Below are 27272 nucleotides of genomic sequence, written 5' to 3'. Positions count from 1 at the left end.
TGCGCGGAGACAGCCATCTGTCGATTTCTCTGTTCATTACACTCAGAAGTTCCTCCCCTGTGTGACTACGTTCGCCAAGGCATACCAGGTGCAGAACAGCGTGACACCGTTGCGCCCTGCACATGTGATATGCCGGTTGGGTAATGGGACTTGGCACGGGGGTGGCGGCTGAGGACACGGCGGAAGAAGAGGTGGTAGAGGCGGACATCTTTGCCGGACCAAGGACGTGCAAACGTGGAGGCAAAAGCGGCGTGACCTGTCCAAGTTGCTGGTGCGGCTGTGACAGCACCACGTTCACCCAGTGGGCCGTAAATGACATGTACTGTCCCTGACCGTAGTTACAGCTCCACACGTCGGCGCTGCCGTGCACTTTGGCAGAGACCGACATGCTCAAAGACTGGCCCACCATGTCTTCTACATGTGAATGCAGGGCTGGCACTGCCTTTTTGGCGAAGAAATGACGGCTTGGCACTCTCCACCGCGGCGCGGCACAAGCCATCATTTCTCTGAAAGGTGCTGAGTCCACCACTTGGAAAGGGAGGGACTGCAGCACCAGCAACTTGGACAGGAGGACGTTCAGCTTTTGCACCGTCGGGTGCGTGCTCGCAAACTGTTGTCTCTTGGAAACGGATTCCAAGAAAGACTGCTGACGGAATCCGTGAAGAGGAGTAGCAGGAGAAGGAGCATCTGAACGAGCGGAAGATGCCAACGAGCGACAACTCCCCTCAGCAGAGGTGTTGGAGCCTTGACTGGCTGATGGAGGGCGATTGACGTCGGGTGACGGAGCAAGTAACGGAGCGGGTGATGGAGCGGGGGCTGGGGCGGGCAGAACCGCCGTATCTTTATCACGGTTTTCCCAGGCCACCAAATGGCGACGCTGCATATGCTGCCGCAAAGCTGTAGTCCCAACATGGGCCCCCTGGCCACGCTTGACTTTCTGGCCACATAGTCGACATACGGCTACGTTTACTTCCTCGGGCGGCTTGACGAAAAATTGCCACACCGCCGAGTAGGAAACTTTGCCCCCGATACTCCTCACTGGCTGACTGCTGCTTCCTCCGTGCACACCGGCACCACTACTGGCCGTGGTGGTAGGCTGCAGTGGAGCTGGTGCTCTACTCCGTGGACGTTTGGCTCCACTGACACTGCTGCGACCCTGCTGCTGTCTCCTGGGCAACCCACCGACTGTTTTGCTCGCTGCCAAGCTGCCACCCTCTTCTCCTGATGATGCGGAAGAAATTGCCTGATGACGACGAGGCTGCCAAGTGCGATCAACCTCCTCATCATCAAGTAGGGTCTCCGCCTCACTACTAGCCCCCTCGGCTGCGTCTGGGTCAGGAGACAGACCTGTCTCTAGACCGGCTACCGAGCCACTCTCCTCGCCACTACTTCTTCGCCTGGCTGCTGAAAAGGCGGATGTCTCCCCCCGTTCCTGACCGCCCTCTGTTAGCTCTTCCTCACTGTACAGTGGGGCTGAGCCCACAGCATGCGATACTTCGCTTGGTGAGGGAACACCAAAGGACAGGGGCAGGTAGAGGACACGTGATTTCAGTGGGCTTGGTCCCGGGCCATGCCAACTAACGGTTGTGTCTGACGTACCCACCGACCGTTGGCTGTAGGTGTCAGAGGTGACCTGGGAAGAGGAAGACGACCGAGCCAACCAATCGACGACGGCAGGGTTGTCGGTGGAGACACGACCGCTGGATGACACCGGGAGCACTGGCCTCTGGCTGCGAATAGTGCTGCCTCGACCCCTTCCTCTGCTGCCACGTCTGCTCGCTCCTAAAACATTGCCTCCTCTGCCACTCCTCTGCATGTTGTCTGACATACTCTTTAATTAAACGATTATGTGTCCCTGAGTAACAATTCTGTGTCCCTGAGTAACAATTCTGTGTCTGTGCGAGTAACAATTCTGTGGCCCTAAGTAACAGTTCTGTGGCCCTCAGTAACAATTCTGTGTCCCTGATTAACGTTTCTGTGGCCCCAAGTAACAGTTCTGTGGCCCTCAGTAACAATTCTGTGTCTGTGCGAGTAACAATTCTGTGTCTGTGCGAGTAACAATTCTGTGGCCCTAAGTAAAGTTTCTGTGGCCCTAAGTAACAATTCTCTGGCACTCAGTAACAATTCTGTCTGTCCCTGAGTAACAATTCTCTGGCACTCAGTAACAATTCTGTCTGTCCCTGAGTAAAAATTCTGTGGCCCTAAGTAAAGTTTCTGGGGCCCTGAGTAACAATTATCTGGCACTCCGTAACAATTCTGTCTGTCCCTGAGTAACAATTCTCTGGCACTCAGTAACAATTCTGTCTGTCCCTGAGTAAAAATTCTCTGGCCCTAAGTAAAGTTTCTGTGGCCCTGAGTAACAATTCTCTGGCACTCCGTAACAATTCTGTCTGTCCCTGAGTAACAATTCTCTGGCACTCAGTAACAATTCTGTCTGTCCCTGAGTAAAAATTCTGTGGCCCTAATTAAAGTTTCTGTGGCCCTAAGTAACAATTCTCTGGCACTCAGTAACAATTCTGTCTGTCCCTGAGTAACAATTCTCTGGCACTCGGTAACAATTCTGTCTGTCCCTGAGTAACAATTCTCTGGCACTCAGTAACAATTCTGTCTGTCCCTGAGTAAAAATTCTGTGGCCCTAATTAAAGTTTCTGTGGCCCTAAGTAACAATTCTCTGGCACTCAGTAACAATTCTGTCTGTCCCTGAGTAACAATTCTCTGGCACTCCGTAACAATTCTGTCTGTCCCTGAGTAACAATTCTCTGGCACTCAGTAACAATTCTGTCTGTCCCTGAGTAAAAATTCTGTGGCCCTAAGTAAAGTTTCTGTGGCCCTGAGTAACAATTCTCTGGCACTCCGTAACAATTCTGTCTGTCCCTGAGTAACAATTCTCTGGCACTCAGTAACAATTCTGTCTGTCCCTGAGTAAAAATTCTGTGGCCCTAATTAAAGTTTCTGTGGCCCTAAGTAACAATTCTCTGGCACTCAGTAACAATTCTGTCTGTCCCTGAGTAACAATTCTCTGGCACTCGGTAACAATTCTGTCTGTCCCTGAGTAACAATTCTCTGGCACTCAGTAACAATTCTGTCTGTCCCTGAGTAAAAATTCTGTGGCCCTAATTAAAGTTTCTGTGGCCCTAAGTAACAATTCTCTGGCACTCAGTAACAATTCTGTCTGTCCCTGAGTAACAATTCTCTGGCACTCCGTAACAATTCTGTCTGTCCCTGAGTAACAATTCTCTGGCACTCAGTAACAATTCTGTCTGTCCCTGAGTAAAAATTCTGTGGCCCTAATTAAAGTTTCTGTGGCCCTAAGTAACAATTCTCTGGCACTCAGTAACAATTCTGTCTGTCCCTGAGTAACAATTCTCTGGCACTCGGTAACAATTCTGTCTGTCCCTGAGTAACAATTCTCTGGCACTCAGTAACAATTCTGTCTGTCCCTGAGTAAAAATTCTGTGGCCCTAATTAAAGTTTCTGTGGCCCTAAGTAACAATTCTCTGGCACTCAGTAACAATTCTGTCTGTCCCTGAGTAACAATTCTCTGGCACTCCGTAACAATTCTGTCTGTCCCTGAGTAACAATTCTCTGGCACTCAGTAACAATTCTGTCTGTCCCTGAGTAAAAATTCTGTGGCCCTAATTAAAGTTTCTGTGGCCCTAAGTAACAATTCTCTGGCACTCAGTAACAATTCTGTCTGTCCCTGAGTAACAATTCTCTGGCACTCGGTAACAATTCTGTCTGTCCCTGAGTAACAATTCTCTGGCACTCAGTAACAATTCTGTCTGTCCCTGAGTAAAAATTCTGTGGCCCTAATTAAAGTTTCTGTGGCCCTAAGTAACAATTCTCTGGCACTCAGTAACAATTCTGTCTGTCCCTGAGTAACAATTCTCTGGCACTCCGTAACAATTCTGTCTGTCCCTGAGTAACAATTCTCTGGCACTCAGTAACAATTCTGTCTGTCCCTGAGTAAAAATTCTGTGGCCCTAATTAAAGTTTCTGTGGCCCTAAGTAACAATTCTCTGGCACTCAGTAACAATTCTGTCTGTCCCTGAGTAACAATTCTCTGGCACTCGGTAACAATTCTGTCTGTCCCTGAGTAACAATTCTCTGGCACTCAGTAACAATTCTGTCTGTCCCTGAGTAAAAATTCTGTGGCCCTAATTAAAGTTTCTGTGGCCCTAAGTAACAATTCTCTGGCACTCAGTAACAATTCTGTCTGTCCCTGAGTAACAATTCTCTGGCACTCCGTAACAATTCTGTCTGTCCCTGAGTAACAATTCTCTGGCACTCAGTAACAATTCTGTCTGTCCCTGAGTAAAAATTCTGTGGCCCTAATTAAAGTTTCTGTGGCCCTAAGTAACAATTCTCTGGCACTCAGTAACAATTCTGTCTGTCCCTGAGTAACAATTCTCTGGCACTCAGTAACAATTCTGTCTGTCCCTGAGTAAAAATTCTGTGGCCCTAAGTAAAGTTTCTGGGGCCCTGAGTAACAATTATCTGGCACTCAGTAACAATTCTGTCTGTCCCTGAGTAACAATTCTCTGGCACTCGGTAACAATTCTGTCTGTCCCTGAGTAACAATTCTCTGGCACTCAGTAACAATTCTGTCTGTCCCTGAGTAAAAATTCTGTGGCCCTAATTAAAGTTTCTGTGGCCCTAAGTAACAATTCTCTGGCACTCAGTAACAATTCTGTCTGTCCCTGAGTAACAATTCTCTGGCACTCCGTAACAATTCTGTCTGTCCCTGAGTAACAATTCTCTGGCACTCCGTAACAATTCTGTCTGTCCCTGAGTATGAATTCTGTGGCCCTAACTAGCGTTTCTTTGTCCCTAAGTAACAGTTCTGTGGCCCTCAGTAACAGTTCTGTGTCTGTGCGAGTAACAATTCTGTGTCTGTGCGAGTAACAATTCTGTGGCCCTAAGTAACAGTTCTGTGGCCTTCAGTAACAATTCTGTGTCTGTGCGAGTAACAATTCTGTGTCTGTGCGAGTAACAATTCTGTGGCCCTAAGTAAAGTTTCTGTGGCCCTAAGTAACAATTCTCTGGCACTCAGTAACAATTCTGTCTGTCCCTGAGTAACAATTCTCTGGCACTCAGTAACAATTCTGTCTGTCCCTGAGTAAAAATTCTGTGGCCCTAATTAAAGTTTCTGTGGCCCTAAGTAACAATTCTCTGGCACTCAGTAACAATTCTGTCTGTCCCTGAGTAACAATTCTCTGGCACTCAGTAACAATTCTGTCTGTCCCTGAGTAACAATTCTCTGGCACTCAGTAACAATTCTGTCTGTCCCTGAGTAAAAATTCTGTGGCCCTAAGTAAAGTTTCTGTGGCCCTGAGTAACAATTCTCTGGCACTCCGTAACAATTCTGTCTGTCCCTGAGTAACAATTCTCTGGCACTCAGTAACAATTCTGTCTGTCCCTGAGTAAAAATTCTGTGGCCCTAATTAAAGTTTCTGTGGCCCTAAGTAACAATTCTCTGGCACTCAGTAACAATTCTGTCTGTCCCTGAGTAACAATTCTCTGGCACTCGGTAACAATTCTGTCTGTCCCTGAGTAACAATTCTCTGGCACTCAGTAACAATTCTGTCTGTCCCTGAGTAAAAATTCTGTGGCCCTAATTAAAGTTTCTGTGGCCCTAAGTAACAATTCTCTGGCACTCAGTAACAATTCTGTCTGTCCCTGAGTAACAATTCTCTGGCACTCCGTAACAATTCTGTCTGTCCCTGAGTAACAATTCTCTGGCACTCAGTAACAATTCTGTCTGTCCCTGAGTAAAAATTCTGTGGCCCTAATTAAAGTTTCTGTGGCCCTAAGTAACAATTCTCTGGCACTCAGTAACAATTCTGTCTGTCCCTGAGTAACAATTCTCTGGCACTCGGTAACAATTCTGTCTGTCCCTGAGTAACAATTCTCTGGCACTCAGTAACAATTCTGTCTGTCCCTGAGTAAAAATTCTGTGGCCCTAATTAAAGTTTCTGTGGCCCTAAGTAACAATTCTCTGGCACTCAGTAACAATTCTGTCTGTCCCTGAGTAACAATTCTCTGGCACTCCGTAACAATTCTGTCTGTCCCTGAGTAACAATTCTCTGGCACTCAGTAACAATTCTGTCTGTCCCTGAGTAAAAATTCTGTGGCCCTAATTAAAGTTTCTGTGGCCCTAAGTAACAATTCTCTGGCACTCAGTAACAATTCTGTCTGTCCCTGAGTAACAATTCTCTGGCACTCAGTAACAATTCTGTCTGTCCCTGAGTAAAAATTCTGTGGCCCTAAGTAAAGTTTCTGGGGCCCTGAGTAACAATTATCTGGCACTCAGTAACAATTCTGTCTGTCCCTGAGTAACAATTCTCTGGCACTCGGTAACAATTCTGTCTGTACCTGAGTAACAATTCTCTGGCACTCAGTAACAATTCTGTCTGTCCCTGAGTAAAAATTCTGTGGCCCTAATTAAAGTTTCTGTGGCCCTAAGTAACAATTCTCTGGCACTCAGTAACAATTCTGTCTGTCCCTGAGTAACAATTCTCTGGCACTCAGTAACAATTCTGTCTGTCCCTGAGTAAAAATTCTGTGGCCCTAATTAAAGTTTCTGTGGCCCTAAGTAACAATTCTCTGGCACTCAGTAACAATTCTGTCTGTCCCTGAGTAACAATTCTCTGGCACTCGGTAACAATTCTGTCTGTCCCTGAGTAACAATTCTCTGGCACTCAGTAACAATTCTGTCTGTCCCTGAGTAAAAATTCTGTGGCCCTAATTAAAGTTTCTGTGGCCCTAAGTAACAATTCTCTGGCACTCAGTAACAATTCTGTCTGTCCCTGAGTAACAATTCTCTGGCACTCCGTAACAATTCTGTCTGTCCCTGAGTAACAATTCTCTGGCACTCCGTAACAATTCTGTCTGTCCCTGAGTATGAATTCTGTGGCCCTAACTAGCGTTTCTTTGTCCCTAAGTAACAGTTCTGTGGCCCTCAGTAACAGTTCTGTGTCTGTGCGAGTAACAATTCTGTGTCTGTGCGAGTAACAATTCTGTGGCCCTAAGTAACAGTTCTGTGGCCTTCAGTAACAATTCTGTGTCTGTGCGAGTAACAATTCTGTGTCTGTGCGAGTAACAATTCTGTGGCCCTAAGTAAAGTTTCTGTGGCCCTAAGTAACAATTCTCTGGCACTCAGTAACAATTCTGTCTGTCCCTGAGTAACAATTCTCTGGCACTCAGTAACAATTCTGTCTGTCCCTGAGTAAAAATTCTGTGGCCCTAATTAAAGTTTCTGTGGCCCTAAGTAACAATTCTCTGGCACTCAGTAACAATTCTGTCTGTCCCTGAGTAACAATTCTCTGGCACTCAGTAACAATTCTGTCTGTCCCTGAGTAACAATTCTGTGGCCCTAATAACGTTTCTGTGGCCCTAAGTAACAATTCTCTGGCACTGAGTAACAATTCTGTCTGTCCCTGATTATGAATTCTGTGGCCCTAACTAGCGTTTCTTTGTCCCTAAATAACGATTCTGTGGCCCTCATTAACAAGTCTGTGTCCCTGAGTAATGGTTCTCTGTCCCTAAGTAACTTTTCTCTGTCCCCAATTATCGTTTCTGTGGCCCTAACTCTGTCCCTGTCCCTAGTACAGAGCGGTCTGCCTCTGTTCAATAACTGCAGGCAAATGAAGAATTCCAAAATGGCCGCTATTTATAGCTCGACCATTACACAGTGCTGGCTGGCTGGCTGCTGATAGGCTGATGCGATCACATGTAGTTGAGGAATGCATTATGGGTCAGCGCGCCTTGTCTGCGCGCCTTCCCAGACATCCCCGCTCCGTCGCCGCACATGTCAGCCGCCATTTTCTGAAAAATTTCGATTCGCGCGTCCGAATTAGGCTATTTTTCGGATTCGGCACGAATCGAAATTTTTCCGATATTCGACTCGAATTCCACTTCGGATACTTCGATTCGCTCATCTCTAATCTCCATGTATAATACATAAGGGGGGATATGATCACCATGTATAATACATAAGGGGGGATATGATCTCCATGTATAATACATAAGGGGGGGATATGATCTCCATGTATAATACATAAGGGGGGATATGATCTCCATGTATAATACATAAGGGGGGATATGATCTCCATGTATAATACATAAGGGGGGATATGATCACCATGTATAATACATAAGGGGGGGATATGATCACCATGTATAATACATAAGGGGGATATGATCACCATGTATAATACATAAGGGGGGATATGATCACCATGTATAATACATAAGGGAGGATATGATTACCATGTATAATACATAAGGGGGGATATGATCACCATGTATAATACATAAGGGGGGATATGTATTATACATGGAGATCATATCCCCCTTATGTATTATACATGGAGATCATATCCCCCCCTTATGTATTATACATGGAGATTATATCCCCCCTTATGTATTATACATGGAGATCATATCCCCCCTTATGTATTATACATGGAGATCATATCCCCCCTTATGTATTATACATGGAGATCATATCCCCCCTTATGTATTATACATGGTGATCATATCCCCCCTTATGTATTATACATGGAGATCATATCCCCCCTTATGTATTCTGCATGGAGATCTTATCCCCCCTTATGTATTATACATGGAGATCATATCCCCCTTATGTATTATACATGGAGATCATATGATATGATCTCCATGTATAATACATAAGGGGGGATATGATCACCAGGTATAATACATAAGGGGGGATATGATCTCCATGTATAATACATAAGGGGGATATGATCTCCATGTATAATACATAAGGGGGATATGATCTCCATGTATAATGCATAAGGGGGGATATGATCTCCATGTATAATACATAAGGGGGGGATATGATCTCCATGTATAATACATAAAGGGGGATATGATCTCCATGTATAATACATAAGGGGGGATATGATCTCCAAGTATAATACATAAGGGGGGATATGATCTCCATGTATAATACATAAGGGGGGATATGATCTCCATGTATAATACATAAGGGGGGATATGATCTCCATGTATAATACATAAGGGGGATATGATCTCCATGTATAATACATAAGGGGGGATATGATCTCCATGTATAATACATAAGGGGGGATATGATCTCCATGTATAATACATAAGGGGGGATATGATCTCCATGTATAATACATAAGGGGGGATATGATCTCCATGTATAATAAATAAGGGGGGATATGATCTCCATGTATAATACATAAGGGGGGATATGATCTCCATGTATAATAAATAAGGGGGGATATGATCAACATGTATAAATACATCAGTGGTTCAGATAGTGAACTTGGTGTGGAGCTATTCACCTTGAAGTCACTCTTTACATCTGGAGAAAAATAAATGTAATCTCCAAACACGGAAAGGTTTCTTCACAGTGAGAGCTGTGAAAATGTAGAATAGACTCCCTCAAGAGTTGGTTCTGGCCATCTCAGTGGATTGCTTTAAAAAAAGTCCTGGATTGTTTCTCAGATACACAGAATATAACTGGATATAACATTTATAGGTAAAGGTGATCCAGGGAATATCCGATTGCCTCTTGGGGGATCAGGAAGGAATTTTTCCCCTGCAGAAGCAAATTGAATCATGCTTTGCTGGTTTTTTGCCTTCTTCTGGATCAACTGTGGGTGTAGGATTATAACTTTTTTTTTTTTTTTTTTTTTAATGGTTGAACTGGATGGACTTTTGCCTTTTTTCAGCCAGACTAACTATGTAACTCATTACCAATGTAAGTGACAGTCTTCCCACTAACTCCCAATATAACAGGGGGCATTCTACCAACTCATCACCAATGTAAGGGGGCATTCCTCTCACTGACCCCTAATATATGTGACATTCTACCCATTGATCCACAATGTAATGGGGGCATTCTACCCACTCACCACCTATGTTAGAGGGCATTCTTCCCATTGAGCCCCAAAACATTTGTTTTCGGAGGTGTTCTCTCAGACTTGGAAATTATTTGAAGGGTTCCACTGGGGTAAAAAAGCATACCAAGGAAGCCTTACAATATACAATTATTATTATTATTATTAATAATAGCAGTGCACTATTAAAGCATCAATATATTATGCAGTGGTGTAAAGTGGCAGTAAAAGATTAAAGTAGTACAACACGCAATATCCAAATAACAAGAGACCTTTTTCTTTGTGGTCAGAAAATGTGGTCATGGTTAATTCATGTTTAATAAATCAATTTAGAATCACATTGTGTATATTCATCCAAAACAAATATACTGTAAATGTTGTGGGGAATTCATTGCATGCTGGGAGCCAAGCTTTGCTCTCTATATACACATGTGGCTAAGCTGTGGAAATGGAGAGGAAAATCACATGGGTTTGAATGTTTTAAAGTATATCTAAGCATGAGAACAAATGAATAAGTACATTAGGGGTTAAATACGTCAAGGAAGTGCGGTCCCTGGGTGGGGACAACTTGTGTGTCTTTTGGGGTTCAATAAAGATTTTACAAACAGGTACTGTCATTGACAGTTATACGGGTGGCACTACATAGTTTCTAAGCAAAAAGATGTAATATATTGCAGCCAACCAGTCATTGGATATGAGGGCTGCATGAGTTTTCTTTATCAGGCTTTTTTTCCTTCATTTTCCTCTGGTGATCCTGCCAGTACCACACTTCCTGTCCTAGGCTGATGACACTTACTTACTGAACTTTATCTACTGGGGAGTAGCATTGCCACTCTATGGAAGGACTACAGAACACCTCCCCATATTCCTCCATAATATAGTGTATTGGGGGAAGGGGGATGGGAACAATTCTAACTGATAATAATTGGCAGAGGTAGAGTTATCAGCTCACAAGACTTCTGGCTGGATTTTTTTGCACTTATCACACAGATATAACACGATTTCATGGCATATGAAACCAAATAAGTTTTGCTGAACAAAAAAAAAAATCCCTCTGGGTAATCCATGTACATTACAGGGACTTTAGAAAACTTTGTCGCATATTCCCAGGGCTTTATTTCTCAGACAATAGGTGCAGGAACTCACCATCCCGAACCCCACCCTGCGGAGGAAAGTAGCACGTGGTGCTTTGTGCATGCGGTATCATAGGGAGGGTGTGGCCATACTGCACAGTGGGGGAGTCTCATATGGGCATTGTTAAATAAAACCAGGAGTGCATAATACACAAGAACAAGTGCAGGAGTGCACTATACACAGGGTGCAAGGTTCAGTAGTGTCTAATACACAGAGTGTAGGGTTCATGAGTACATAACACAAAAAGTGAAGTGTTCAGGAGTGTATAATACACAGAATGCAGGGTGCAGGAGTGTATAATACACAGAATGCAGGGTGCAGGAGTGTATAATACACAGAATGCAGGGTGCAGGAGTGCATAATACACAGAATGCAGGGTGCAGGAGTGTATAATACATAGAATGCAGGGTGCAGGAGTGCATAATACACAGAATGCTGAGTGCAGGAGTGCATAATACACAGAATGCAGGGTGCAGGAGTGTATAATACATAGAATGCAGGGTGCAGGAGTGCATAATACACAGAATGCAGGGTGCAGGAGTGTATAATACATAGAATGCAGGGTGCAGGAGTGTATAATACATAGAATGCAGGGTGCAGGAGTGTATAATACATAGAATGCAGGGTGCAGGAGTGCATAATACATAGAATGTAGGGTGCAGGAGTGTATAATACACAGAATGCTGAGTGCAGGAGTGCATAATACACAGAATGCAGGGTGCAGGAGTGCATAATACATAGAATGCAGGGTGCAGGAGTGTATAATACACAAAATGCAGGGTGCAGGAGTGCATGATACATAGAATGCAGGGTGCAGGAGTGCATAATACATAGAATGCGGAGTTCAGAAGAGCATTACTCACAGAACTCAGGGTTCCGGAGGGTTTTAGGCACAGTGTGCAGGGTTCAGGGGTACGTAATACACAGTATGCATGGTTCAGGAGTGCATAATACACAGAATGTAGGGTTCAGGAGAGCATTACTCACATAACTCAGGGTTCCGGAGGGTGTTAGGCACAGTGTGCATTACTCACAGAACTGAGGGTTCCGGAGGGTTTTAGGCACAGTGTGCAGGGTTCAGGGGTACGTAATACACAGTATGCATGATTCAGGGGTGCATAATACGCAGAATGCAGGGTTCAGGAGAGCATTACTCACAGAACTCAGGGTTCTGGAGGGCATTAGGCACAGTGTGCAGCGTTCAGGGGTATGTAATACACAGTATGCATGGTTCAGGAGTGCATAATACACAGAATGCAGAGTTCAGGAGAGCATTACGCACATAATGCAGGGCTCAGGAGAGCATTACGCACAGAATTCAGGGTTCAGGAGGGCGCTAGGCACAGAGTGCAGTGTTCGGGGTTGTGTAATAAACAGTGTGCAGGGTTCAAGAGTATGTAATGCACAGTGTGCGGGGTTCAGTAGTGTGTAATACACAGAGTACAGGGATCAGCAGTGCAGGGTTTAAGAGTGCAGACAGAATTCAGGGTTCAAGAGTGTGTTATGCAGAGAGGGTACCTCTGCACCCCCATCCAAAGGTCACCTCTGCACCCTTCTTTCATGGTTCTGGAGGGCATTAGCCACAGTGTGCAGGGTTCAGGGGTACATAATACACACTATGCATGATTCAGGGGTGCATAATACACAGAATGCAGAGTTCAGGAGAGCATTACTCACAGAACTCAGGGTTCTGGAGGGCATTAGGCACAGTGTGCAGGGTTCAGGGGTACGTAATACACAGTTTGCATGGTTCAGGAGTGTATAATACACAGAATGCAGAGTTCGGGAGAGCATTACGCACATAATGCAGGGCTCAGGAGAGCATTACGCACAGAATTCAGGGTTCAGGAGGGCGCTAGGCACAGAGTGCAGTGTTCAGGGTTGTGTAATAAACAGTGTGCAGGGTTCAGGAGTATGTAATGCACAGAGTACAGAGATCAGGAGTGCAGGGTTTAAGAGTGCAGACAGAATTCAGGATCCAAGAGTGTGTTATGCAGAGAGGGTACCTCTGCACCCCCATCCAAAGGTCACCTCTGCACCCTTCTTTCTCAGATTATCTCTGCAACCCCCTTCTAACCCTTCTGCACCCCCACTGCCGTCACCTTTGCACACAGTCCCCCCCCCCCATCTTCACTGTCCTCATCTGCTCACCTCTCAGAAGAGTTGTACCCTCTTAGTTTCTCACACAGTCCACAGTGGATTTGTGACTCTGCCAGTGGCCAGCAGCGGCATCAAAATCATCCAGAATGGAATTCCCTCCCTGCAACCAATAAACTCACTGTTCTCCTGCAGCTGTCCCACCCTTGTGCCCACCCTGAGTGGGCTGTCATTTGTAACCCAGAAGTCAGGTCACGTTCCGGCTGAAATTTCTACCTTTTTCTGTTTAGAAGAAATAGCCATTTGTTTCATTAGACTGATTGCAGACTGAATGGGAGGATCTGATTCATTATAATCACCTGGTGCACTTTCAGTGTTCTGAAGAGAAAAGCTGCATCCCTTTAGAAGAGTTTAACCCTTGAGATGCATCCCACCAAAAATGCTTCCAAAGCTGCTAGTAGTAGTCCATCATTTCAACTGGACCTGTTCTGTAATGCTGAAGACATTTCATCACTAATCGAATGATTTCTTCAGTTCAAATAGATTTTGGGAACATAGCCAGCATTTGTACGGCTATAACCTACTATGGACAGAGGAAGTCAACTGGATGGTCAGTGAAACCTCTTCATCATTAGAAGAACAAGTCCAGCTGAAAATGATTAACTATTACAAGCTGCACCTTGTTCTGGAGAAATGAGAGCCTTCATAGACGTGTTACAAAACTGACGACTTCATTACAAATAGCTGCAATATCATATTTTCCAGACAGGTGGTGATGGGATAGAAGAGGTATAATAGCCATAATGTCTACTCACATATAGGAGGAGAAGCTGTTTTTCTGCTGCCCATTACCTCCGTCCCATCAGAATTCACACACCAGCAGCTGGTGCCTCTTCTGTCGCACTGAATGTTCCTGCAACATATCATGGTAACACTGTTAGGGGTAATGGGAGGTTAGGACATCAAAGTCAGGCCTGCAGTTAAATGTAGAAGCCATTACTGATCTGTTCAAATTTTTTAGGGAGGCGAGTTTAAAATTTTGAAACAATATTGGATTATATGAATATGAGTTGATAAGACAAGCAGACTCCGGCCAAAACTGATATTTAAGCCTTAAGTTCTTCAATGAGAAGCACAGCCAACCTGCTGCATACTTTAGTTTTATATCCAGCTATTGCCGCACTACATTTGTCTATTTCCCTCCTATTTGTCTGTTTCTTGCGCATCCCAAAACAGGCCTTCTGGTGATGCCGAAGACCCTCCTTGCTGGCATAAAATACTAGAAATAAGTTTCCTACAAACAGCCAATCAGATTCAGACCTGCTAAGGATGCTGATCCACACCTCTAGGCAGGGGCGGACTGACCATTTGGAAACTCGGGCACTGCCCGAGGGCCTGGGGTCAGTAGGGGGCCCCATGAGATGCCCCTGGTACCTTTTTCATAGGCTTTTTTGAGTTTGGGCAAGGACACAGGGGCCCGATGATCCCCTATTGCCCGGGGTCCCCATGAGTTGTCAGTCCGCCCCTGCCTCTAGGTGATGCTGGAATCCATCTTCTGGTTATGCTGGAACACATCTGCTGGTGATGCTGTGTTATGGTACCCTCTAGCTGGTGACAGGGGGTAAACCAAGCCACTGGGCCTAAGAGACAGTTGTTTTTTTACTAAAGCTCCTGAGGGTGGAGATGGTCCAGAGACCCTAGTGGTTTCCTGCTTACTTTGCTGCAAACTGTCACCAGGTTGCGGCCCTCAAGGGAGCGATTGGAATGGAAAAGCTACAATGCACAGGCCATTGACAGGGCTGCAGATGGGATAGTAGTCAGGTGAGAGAGTAGTCAGATCCAAGTGGAGGTCCAAGCAGGCAGCAAGCAAGAGCATATAGTTAGGTCTGAACATAGCTAAAGAAGGCAGCAAGCCAAAGAGTAGTCAGGTCAGTCCAGGTCAGCAACCATTAGGCAATCTCACTGGCATGTATAATAGCTATTTACACAAGGGTAGCTGGAGAAAAGACACATCCACTTCAAAGGCTGGTGCTTAAACACCCATCTGGTATGTGGACATGCCCAACATCATTATTGGGAACTCATTGGGCTATTGGAAGTCCTGCTTGGGATTCTGACATTAGGAGTTCTGTAAGACCTGGCAGGGATTCCAAGAGTACTGTATGATGCTGGATGATGATAGAACACCATCCTTGCTGACATTAAATACCAGCAACCAACCAGTGTAGTAGCTTAGCATGGGACAACAAACTAGGTTTGAGATTAGATTGCAGACTCATGGATGAAACTGATGTCACCTGGGATTCTCATCCATACTGGGTGGATATGTCATAGGGAGAAAACTGGCTTGTCAGTTTTCCAGAGCCTGGCAACCCTTGGTCTGTATTCTGGAATCCAAAGGCTTTGTAGAGTCTTGGGTGGGATGAAGTCTCCATCCCTAGGTCTACATTTAGTAGTATTACCCGCACCTACTGATTGTGAAGGCGTGCACAAAGGTTTGGTAGCTCACGGCTCCACACAGAAGACAGAGGAGATCTCCTCAGAGATGACTGCTTAAGCAATGTGCCTGTATGCACAGCCTTTGATACAATTGCCCAAGGAAGGATGGAAAACACTCAAAGCAGCCAAGGAAATCCATGAGGTTTAACGATTGTTTTGTGACAGAGAGATGATGAATAAGAGAGATGGTGAATAATCATTGCATGGGCAACATGTTGTGTTTTTAAGAATTTGTTAATAAAACACATTTGTTAATAAAAGTAGGCAAAACCACCAGACACTTTATTAGGTCCACCTTGCTAGTACCGAGTTGGACCCCCTTTTGCCTTCAGAACTGCCTTCATTCTTCATGGCATAGATTCAACAAGGTGTTGGAAACATTCCTCAGAGATTTTGCTCCATATTGACATGAGTTACTGTTGCCTTTCTATCATCTTGAGCCAGTTTGCCGATTCTCCTCTGACATCAACAAGGCATTTTCATCCACAACTGCTGCTCACTGGATATTTTCTCTTTTTCAGAACATTCTCTGTAAACCCTAGAGATGGTTGTGCGTGAAAATTCCAGTAGATCAGCAGTTTTTGAAATACTCAGATTTGCCCATCTGGCACCAATAACAATGCCACATTCAAAGTTGCTTAAATCCCCTTTCTTCCCCATTCTGATGCTCGGACTGAACTTCAGCAAGTCGTCTTCACCACGTCTAGATGCCTAAATGCATTAAGTTGCATGTTGCTGCCATGTGATTGGCTAATTTGCAATTTGTGTTACCAAACAACCTAATAAAGTGGTCAGTGAGTGTCTGTGTGTGTATATATATATATAGATATATATATATCAGGAGCGGACTGACAACTCATGGGGCCCCCGGGCAATAGGGGATCATGGGACCCCTGTGTCCTTGCCCAAACTCAAAAAAGCCTATGAAAAAGGTACCAGGGGCATCTCATGGGGCCCCCTACTGACCCCGGGCCCTCGGGCAGTGCCCGAGTTTCCAAATGGTCAGTCCGCCCCTGCCTAGAAGTGTGGATCAGCATCCTTAGCAGGTCTGAATCTGATTGGCTGTTTGTAGGAAACTTATTTCTAGTATTTTATGCCAGCAAGGTGGGTCTTCGGCATCACCAGAAGGCCAGTTTTGGGATGCCCAAGAAAAAGACAAATAGGAGGGAAGTAGACAGATGTAGTGCGGCAATAGCTGAAAAAAATCTGAGTATTTAAAAATCAGGGGCGGACTGACAACTCATGGGGCCCCCGGGCAATAGGGGATCATGGGGCCCGTGTCCTTGCCCAAAATCAAAAAAGCCTATGAAAAAGGTACCAGGGGCATCTCATGGGGCCCCCTACTGACCCCAGGCCCTCGGGCAGTGCCTGAGTTTCCAAATGGTCAGTCTGCCCGATATATATATATATTTAACAGGAGAACTGTTAGGAAAATCTAATTAGGCGTTCTGTTTAACAGAGAGCTGCAATTGTTTAGCAGTGCTTGCTCAGTGTGTTCACGGTTCAAGTGCTGTTAGTTCTGCTCCTGTTTTTTTCTGTATCCAAGTGATCTAGGAAGGTTCTGGATGTATAGGTGGAATTCTTGCAGAACACTATGAATATTAATGCCGCTCCAGCCAATCCCAGGGAGTGCAGCTCTGAAGGATGCTGGGAGAGGGTATTTATTCTTTGGGCGTACTGAGCCCTGGGTCTTTCCTGGAGAGGATTGTACCAGCCTGGGGGAAGGCACACTGCCTCCCCAGGTACCTTCTATCGTGCAGCCTCAGGTGGACTACCTAAGGGCCTGAACTAAAAGAGTGACCCTGGTTCTTCAGAAAGCTGACTGAGGGGAGCTGATCTGTCTGGTATCAGTGGACAGCATTTGCAAGATTGGAAGGAGGCTGCCATTCTGTTCTTGGGCCTTGTGAGTACAGACACTGTGGGATCTTGGGGACAGGGGTGCTTTCCTACCCCTCTGGTGCTTTATAGTCAGCATGTGTCTGAAAAATGGGACACTGGCTGGTGTCCAGAGGAGCACTGTCCATTTAACCCCTCTTTGACATTGGGATCTTGCTCAAGGTTACTACTTAAAGTAGTTGTAAAGGCTCAAGGTTTTTTACCTTCATGCATGCTATGCATGAAGGTAAAAACATTCTGTGTGCAGCAGTGCCCCCAGCCCCCTTTATACTTACCACAGCCTCATCAGGATCCAACGATGTGAATGACAGCCTCGGCTGTCCCAGGTCTCTGCCTCCTCATTGGCTGAGACAGCAAGCTGGAACCTCTGGTTCTCGCTGCTGTCGATCACAGCCAGTCAGCCAATGAGGAGAGAGGGGGTGGGGCCAAGCCACAGCTGTGTGTGTAAATGGATACATGGAGCAGTGGGTGCCCCCATAGCAAGCTGCTTGCTGTGGGGGCACCCAACAGACAGGAGGAGCCAGGAGAGCCTGCGGGGACCCGAGAAGAGGAGGATCTGGGCTGCTCTGTGCAAAACCACTACACACAGCATGCAAGTATAGATATGCTTGTTATTTCACAAAAAAAAAATGAGTTCATTTTAAGGAAGTTCTGCCCTCAACTGTAATAATTCTATTGCTGAAGAATCCTACTATATTCCCCATCCCTCCAAAATTAAAACAACAAAAACAACAACCCCTAAACTGATCATTGGAGACAACAAGCAAAAGTGTGTGTGTTCCTGGCTGTGAAACTACCTTGTGCCTGGCTGCAGGGCGAAGTTTAGGGAAGGCTTGGACAATACTTCTAAACACTGTATGTGAAATATTGCTGCTCTCTTCTTTTCCAGTAGGTTACTACAATGCTCCATTACCTGAATAACCCTTCCTGTGAGCACTGCGGGATGTAGTCTCCTCCACTAGAAAGGGATTTTTCTCTTGCGATCTCACATGATAACAGTGGCTGGGACTCCAGTTCATATTCTGCACGAAGAAAGAAAATAATTAGTAACAAACATACTAGGAAGGTGACAGGACAGACATGGGTTTAGCTCAGGGGCGGACTGACAACTCATGGGGCCCCCGGGCAATAGGGGATCATGGGGCCCCTGTGTGCTCGCCCACACTCAAACCACACCCAAAAAAGCCTATGAGAGGTACCAGGGACATCTCATGGGGCCTCTTACTGACCCCGGGCCCTCGAGCAGTGCCCAAGTTTCTGAATGGTTAGTCCAACCCTGGTTTAGCTACGGCGAACCTCGAAGAATCGTCTCAAGTAAACCATCTAAAAATCAAGCAAAAACAAGGAACTATCAAACAGAGGGAAGAACATCTGGAGTAATATCCCATATGCATCTGGAGTGTCGGAAAAGCTCAGCAGGATCTTTTACACATTTCTAATTTCTGTGTCCTTCAAGACAGAAAATTGTCCATTCAAAAGACACAACACAAGCCCACGTAACCTGGTATATACATTCACTCACCACTTTATTAGGTACACCTGTTCAGTTGCTTGGTAACACAAATTGCCAATCAGCCAATCACATGGCAGCAATTCAATGCATTTAGGCACCTAGATGTGGTGAAGATGACTTGCTGAAGTTCAAAATTAGCAGAATGAGGAAGAAAGGGGAGTTAAGTGACTTTGAACTTGGCATGGTTGTTGGTGCCAGATGGGCAAATCTGAGTATTTCAAAAACTGCTGATCTACTGGGATTTTCATGCACAACCATCTCTAGGGTTTACAGAGAATGGTCCGAAAAAGAGAAAATATCCAGTAAGTGGCAGTTGTGTGGAGGAAAATGCCTTGTTGATGTCAGAGGTCAGAGGAGAATGGGCAGACTGGTTCTAGATGATAGAAAGGCAACAGTAACTCATGTCACTATGGATCAAAATCTCAGGAATGTTTCCAACACCTTGTTGGATCTATGCAATGAAGAATTAAGGCAAAAGGGGGTCCAACCCGGTACTAGCAAGGTGGACCTAATAAAGTGGCCAGTGAGTGTATAGTACAGTGTAGCGAGGAATACAAAAACCTGGGAGACTATACTACCTCCCATGGATGGACCAACATAGGAAGAAAAGTTCTACAAGTCAGGACTTCTACACATTAAGGCGAAGGGACATTCTTCCCAGGACAGTAAATGTCACACCTTGAAGGAGTCTATCTATTTAAAGCTCATCACACACATTACAATATAACTGTACAATCTTGTTTAGATCTACCAGTGCCAAAAAATATACACTATATTGCCAAAAGTATTGGGCCAGCCCTCCAAATCATTGGATTCAGGTGTTCCAATCACCTTCATGGACACAGGTGTATACAATCAAGCCCCTAGGCATGCAGACTGCTTCTACAAACATTTGTGAAAGAATGGGTCGCTCTCAGGAGCTCAGTGACTCCAAGCGTGGTCCCGTGATAGGTGGTCACCTGTGCAATAAGTCCATCTGTGACATTTCCTGGCTACTAAATATTCCACGCTCAACTGTTAGTGGGATTATAACAAAGTGGAAGCAACTGGGAACAACAGCAACTCAGCCACCAAGTGGTAGGCCACGGAAAATGACAGAGGGAGGTCAGCGCATGCTGAAGAGCACTGTGCGCAGAAGTTGTCAACTATCTGCAGAGTCAATGGCTAAAGACCTCCATACTTCATGTGGCCTTCAGATTAGCACAACAACAGTGCGTAGAGAGATTCATGGAATGGGTTTCCATGTCCGAGCAGCTGCATCCAAGCCGTACATCACCAAGTGCAATGCAAAGCGTTGGATGCCGTGGTGTAAAGCACGCCACCACTGGACTCTAGAACAATGGAGACGTGTTCTCTGGAGTGACCAATCACGCTTCTCTGTCTGGCAATCCCATGGATGTGTCTGGGTTTGGCAGTTGCCAGAACAGTACTTGCCTGACTGCATTGTGCCAAGTGTAAAGTTTGGTGGAGGGGGGATTATGGTGTGGGGTTGTTTTTCAGGGGTTGGGCTTGGCCCCCTAGTTCCAGTGAAGGGAACTCTTAAGGTGTCAGCATACCAAGACGTTTTGGACAATTTCATGCTTCCAACTTTGTGGGAATAGTTTGGGGATGGCCCCTTCCTGTTCCAACATGACTGCACACCAGTGTACAAAGCAAGGTCCATAAAGACATGGAGGAGCCAGTTTGGGGTGGAGGAACATGACTGGCCTGCACAGAGTCCTGACCTCAACCCCATAGAACACCTTTGGGATGAATTAGAGCAGAGACTGTGAGCCAGGCCTCCTCCCCCGACATCAGTGCCTGACCTGACAAATGCACTTCTGGAAGAATGGTCAAACCTTCCCATAGACACCCTCCTAAACCTTGTGGACGGCCTTCCCAGAAGAGTTGAAGCTCTTATAGCTGCAAAGGGCGGGGCCAACTCAATATTGAACCCTACGGACTAAGACTGGGGGGCCATTAAACTTCATGTGCGTGTAAAGGCAGGCCGACCAATACTTTGGGAAATATAGTGTATGAGTGAGTTAATAGACTCCGAATACAGTCCTTCTAGTGACATCTAGTGGTAGAAAAGGAATATGATCTAAAGACAGGCAACAAGAGGCTGCAGTAGTGGATGATATTATTATAATGCACAGTTTGTATGTAATATTTAGTCCTCAGCACTCAGATGTCCAACCAGTTACTTGAATTGAAAAAAGTCCCTCAGCTACTGGAAAAATACAACCCCAGGCGAATAATAACATAGAAATAGACTTTATATAGCGCCAACAGTTTGCTCAGGGCTTTACAAACCAGAGGGAGACAATACAGGTACGATCCAATCCCGGAAGGACAGGAAGGCCCGGCTCATATGTCATCCCTGAGAACAAACTTCTCTTATTTGCTCCCTTTTGGTCTGTTAAAGATCCCAATGAACAGGTTTTGTTATACTGTACTTGTTCATCAAATGCAAAAATGTCTGTTGATCCCGCCACAAACCCAGTGAGCCCATAACTTCCTGTTCTTTCTGCCTTACTGTTCTCAACCAACATTGTTCCTGGCTGTCTTCAAGAACTACAGAACATTTTCCATTCATATTCTTCATAACATAATGGGAAGATGTTCTGTAGTCTTCAGAGGTGACTGGAAACCATTCTAACTCTAGTATTGGCTTAGGGAAGTGGCCTTCAAACTGCAGCCTGGGGGCTGGATGTGGCCCTTTGCTCGCCTTTCTCTAGCCCTCTGGATACTATTCCAATATCTTACATCAATTACGGGGCTCCTTTCCTGCCATGGACACAACTGATGGGGCATTATTCCTCCCATTGACATCAACAATGGGGTGCTATTCTTCTCACTGACACCAACAATGGGGTGCTATTCTCACTGACGCCAACAGTGGGGCACCATTCCTCCCATTGATACTAACAATGGGGCACTATTTCTCTTACCAACACCAACAATGGAGCACTATTCCTCCAATTGACACCAACAATGGGGCGCTATTCCTCCCAATGACACCACCAATGGGGCACCTTTCCTCTCATTGATACCAACAATGGGGCACTATTCCTCTTACCGACACCAACAATGGAGCACTATTTCTCCAATTGACACCAAAAGTAGGGTGCGATTCCTCTTACTGACACCAGCAATGGGGCACTATTCCTCCCATTGACACCAACAATGGGGCACTATTCCTGTTACTGACACCAACAATGGAGCACTATTCGTCCCATTGACACCAACAATGGGGCACTATTCCTGTTACTGACACCAACAATGGAGCACTATTCCTTCCATTGACACCAACAATGGGGCACTATTCCTTCCACTGATACCAACAATGGGGCACTATTCCTTCCACTGATACCAACAATGGGGCACTATTCCTCCCACTGATACCAACAATGGGGCGCTATTCCTTCCATTGATACCAACAATGGGGCGCTATTCCTTCCATTGATACCAACAATGGGGCGCTATTCCTTCCACTGATACCAACAATGGGGCGCTATTCCTTCCATTGACACAAACAATGGGGCGCTATTCCTTCCATTGACACCAACAATGGGGCGCTATTCCTTCAACTGATACCAACAATAAGGCACTATTCCTTCAATTGATACCAACAATGGGGCGCTATTCCTTCAATTGATACCAACAATGGGGCGCTATTCCTTCCATTGATACCAACAATGGAGCACTATTCCTTCCACTGACACCCACAATGTGGCGCTATTCCTTCCATTGATACCAACAATGGAGCACTATTCTCCCCACTGACACCAGTGACAGGGCACTATTCCCCCTCCTACAGACACCAATGATGGGGCACTATTTCTCCTCCCACTGACACCAACAATGGGGTACCATTCCTCCCATTGACTCTAACAATGGGGTGCTATTCCTTCACTGTCACCAACAATGCAGCACTATTCCTTCCACTGACACCAGTGATAGGGCATTATTTCTCCTACTACTGTAACCCTCCCCCCACTGACACCAACAATGGGGCACTATCTCTCCTACTGATACCATCAATAGGGCACTATCCCTTCCACTGATACCAACAAGGGAGCACTATTCCTCCCAATCAAAACAATGATGCTATACTGCTTATTCCCACTGGTCATAGTCTGGCCCCCCTAAAGCTTGAAGAACAGTTTAGAAAGTGTGGAGACCCCTGGCCTAGGGTGACAATGCTGCTCCTCCATAGATACAGTATGGTAATTAGCATTGTCACCCTAGGACAGGAAGTGTGTTACTAGCAAGATAATCCAATCATAATAATGAAAAAGGCTTCAAAAAAGAAAACTAATGCAGCCACCACAGCTAAGAACTGAGAAGATGCAACATATTACAATATTGTTCTTGTGTTTAGATACAGTGAAGGAAATGCGTGTTTGGTCCCCTGCGGATTTTAAATGTTGTCCACTCATAAAGATATGATCAGTCTAAAAATCGAATGTTCGGTGTATTGTAACACTGAGAGACAGAACACAAAATTCAAAAGAAATGCACTTCTAACAAATGATGCACTGATTTGCATGTTCATGAGGGAAATAAGTATTTGATCCCCTATCATTCAGCAGGATTTCTGGCTACCAGGTGTCTTTCATACAGGTAACAAGCTGAGATTAGAAGCAGTCTCTTAAAGGGAGTGTTGCTAATCTCATTTTGTTACCTGTATAAAAGACACCTGTCCACAGGAGCAATCAAACCATCAGATTCCAAACTCTCCACCATGACAAAGACCAAAGAGCTGTCCAAGGATGTCAGGGAAAAGATTGTAGACCTACACAAGCCTGGACTGGGCTACAAAACCATCTACAAGCAGCTTGGTGAGAAGGTGACAACAGTTGGTGCAATCATTCACAAATGGAAGAAACACAAAACAACTGTCAGTCTCCCTAGGTCTGGTGCACCATGCAAGATCTCACATTGTGGAGTGTCAATGGTCATGGGAACAGTGAGGAATCATCCCAGAACTACAAGTGAGGATCTTGTCAATGATCTCCAGGCAGCTGGGACCACAGTCACCCAGAAAACAATTGGTAACACACTACGCCGACAAGGACTGAAATCCTGCAGTGCCTGCAAGGTCCCTCTGCTCAAGAAAGCACATGTCCAGGCCCGTCTGAAGTTTTCTACTGAATATCTGATTGATGCAGAGGAGGACTGGTTTAATGTGTTGTGGTCAGATGAGACCAAACTCCAGCTCTTTGGCATCAACTCAACTCGTCGTTTTTGGAGGAGGAGGAGGAGGAATGCTGCCTATGACCCCAAGAACACCATCCCAACTGTCAAACATGGTGGTGGAAACATTCTGATTTGGGGGTGTTTTTCTGCTAAGGGGACAGGACAACTGCACCGCATCAAAGGGATGATGGGCGGGGCAATGTGGGATTTTGGGGACGGGGTGCTTTGCTACCCCTCTGGTGCTTTATAGTCAGCATGTGTCTGAAAAATGGAACACTGGCTGGTGTCCAGAGGAGCATTCTCCATTTAACCCCTCTTTGACATTGGGACCTTGCTCAAGGTTGCTACTTAAAGTAGTTGTAAAGACTGAAGGTTTTTTTATCTCCATGCATTCTATGAATTAAGTAAAAAACCTTCTGTGTGCAGCAGTGCCCCTAGCCCCCTCAATACTTACCTGAGCCTCATCATGATCCAATGATGTGAATAACAGCCTCGGCTATCCCAGGTCTCTGCCTCCTCATTGGCTGAGACAGCAAGCTGGAGCCACTGGTTCTTGCTGCTGTTGATCACAGCCAGTCAGCCAATGAGGGGGTGGGGCCAAACCGCAGCTCCATGTGTAAATGGATACACAGAGCAGTGGGTGCCCCCATAGCAAGCTGCTTGCTGTGGGGGCACCCGACAGACAGGAGGAGACAGGAGAGCCTGCGGGGGACCTGAGAAGAGGAGGATCTGGGCTGCTCTGTGCAAAACCACTGCACACAGCAGGTAAGTATAGACCAGGGGCGGACTGACAACTCATGGGGCCCCCGGGCAATAGGGGATCATGAGGCCCCTGTGTCCTTGCCCAAACTCAAAAAAGCCTATGAAAAAGGTACCAGGGGCATCTCATGGGGTCCCCTACTGACCCCGGGCCCTCGGGCAGTGCCCGAGTTTACAAATGGTCAGTCTGCCCCTGGTATAGACATGCTTGTTATTTCACAACAAAAAAATTAGTTCACTTTAAGGAAATTCTGCCCTTAACTGTAATTAGTTACCCCTAAACTGATCATTGGAGATGACGAGCGAAAATGTGTGTGTTCCCGGCTGTTAAACTACCTTGCGCCTGGCTGCAGGGTGACGTTTAGGGAAGGCTTGGACCAGGGGCGAATTGACCATTTGGAAACTCAGGCACTGCCCGAGGGCCCAGGGTCAGCAGGGGGCCCCATGAGATGCCCCTGGTACCTTTTTCATATGATTTTTTTTAGTTTGGGCAAGGACACAGGGGCCCCATGATCCTATTGCCCGGGGGCCCCATGAGTTGTCAGTCCGCCCCTGGCTTGGACAATACTACAGTGGCTTCTAAAAACTGTATGTGAAATATTGCTGCTCATTGATTGATTCACCAGCAGTGAATATTTGGTAAATGTTACATTCACTGCACTAATAATATGCCCTATGATTAGATTGGTGGTCTGAGCATATATTCCTCTGATCCATTCACAAGAAACTGATGCCATGGTTGAGACAAAAGCCACATAATGACTCAAAGTTTTGGGATTGGTTCTGGCTATTAGAGAATGGTCAGCCTATAAAGTGTCTGAAAAAAAAAAAATAAATGACTGTAAGAAATCATGTACACGGGACGTTTGGAAAACTCTTCTGAACGGTGGAAACTGACTGCTTGAAAACGTGGGTTAAAAAAACGTCAGTTTAGCCGCGTTTGCATACGTTATTGCGTTTGCATTATGTGTGTTTGCATTTAGAAGCGTTTTTAAAGATAACCTCAAGAGACCTTCCCAAATGCCCAGAATGCACTGAAAACAAATACAAAAATTTACTATTTCAGACATTTTGAGAGAAATAGAGAGAGCAGAAGCAGGGAGAGCAGTATGTGTTGAGATGACCTGTCTTTTCTGGTTGTATTCACTATGGATCCCATCATGAGCATAATGCGGCACATTCTACCATTGTTTCCTTCACGCAAAACCTGGAACTGACTGCGCTGGTGTACCGGGTCCATTTGAATACATGGAAAACGCTTTGCCTGCATTTCTGATGATGAAAAAAGGCTCTGGACAGCATCTGGATATGGAACAGTTAAAAACGCTTCTAAACGCAAACGCTTAGCCGCGTTTACAAGCGTTTGAAACGCTGATAAAATCTTCTCCTGAATGCAAGTTTGGTGCGTTCAAAAAAAACAACTGTAAACTCAACTGCCTGTAAACAACGATGTGTACATGGACACATAGGAAAACATTAGGGAGAGTTCAGGGGCTGCTGAAAAAAACGCAGAGAAGCTCCTAAATGTGAGTTTATGAGCTGCAGTGTACATGAGCCCTTATAATAGTAGAACAAACAGGTAATAGATGCGATCTTATGTGTGAGATACACCCAAGTCATTACTCACCTGCTACTGTAGCAGAAGCCGTACCAATGACACAGATAAATGTGATAACAGATAGCTGGACCATTATGTTTCTGTTGTTGCCCCCCCCTCCTCCAAAGTCAGTTGGGGGTGATGGACAAGCCAAGGTTCAGAAAAAATGCTGCTGCCTTTATATCTGGGAAAGAGAAGGAGGTGTGCAGGACTAATTTGCAGACTCATGCAGTGACGTACGTAAGCTATTATATGTTTAATGGAGTGGGATGAAGTGTCTGCTACATTAACCATTGGGAGGGGGGGGGGGGTAAAAATCTGTGCACAAAACTCAAAGCAATATCCAAAAGATACTTTATTTTAAGCCAAAGGGGCATTCATTGTAGTGGAAATAGGAGGCAGAGATAGGTACTACTAGACCAGGGGTCTGCAACCTTTAAGACATAAAGAGCCACTTGGACCCGTTTCCGAAGGGAAAAAAAGACTGGGAGCCGCAAAACCATTGCAACATTTAAAACAAATCCGACACTGCATATATTGCAAAAAGCGCTCTGGTCATGAAGGGGGTTTAAGGGCCCAGTAAGCAAAGGGTTAATCAGGGCCACAGTGTATCGTCATAATCACAATCATAGCCTTAGGTCAGTGGTGGGCAACCTTTTTTTTCAACTGAGCCAAATCTCGCCAAAACCACGAT

At 45.5% G+C, this 27272-nt stretch overlaps 1 protein-coding gene across 1 annotated transcript in view; it reads right to left on the bottom strand.

The window, feature by feature from the left end:
• Positions 1–26776, bottom strand: part of TG (thyroglobulin) — a 439344-nt gene extending 412568 nt beyond the window's left edge. Inside the window, exons 1-3 of the mRNA XM_089685945.1 lie at positions 26609–26776; positions 18439–18547; positions 13946–14043 (exon numbers count right to left, since the gene is read on the bottom strand). Coding sequence (XP_089542071.1) covers positions 13946–14043; positions 18439–18547; positions 26609–26672 — 271 coding nt within the window. The 5' untranslated portion in view covers positions 26673–26776. The remainder of the gene's footprint in view (positions 1–13945; positions 14044–18438; positions 18548–26608) is intronic.
• Between the last annotated feature and the right edge of the window lie 496 nt (positions 26777–27272).

Source organism: Staurois parvus, unplaced genomic scaffold (genome assembly GCF_062004578.1).
Source record: "Staurois parvus isolate SC_StPar_1 unplaced genomic scaffold, SC_StPar_1.0 ptg000389l, whole genome shotgun sequence".
In the NCBI taxonomy this organism is placed as follows: Eukaryota; Metazoa; Chordata; class Amphibia; order Anura; family Ranidae; genus Staurois; species Staurois parvus.
This window is presented reverse-complemented; position numbering and strand designations above follow the sequence as displayed.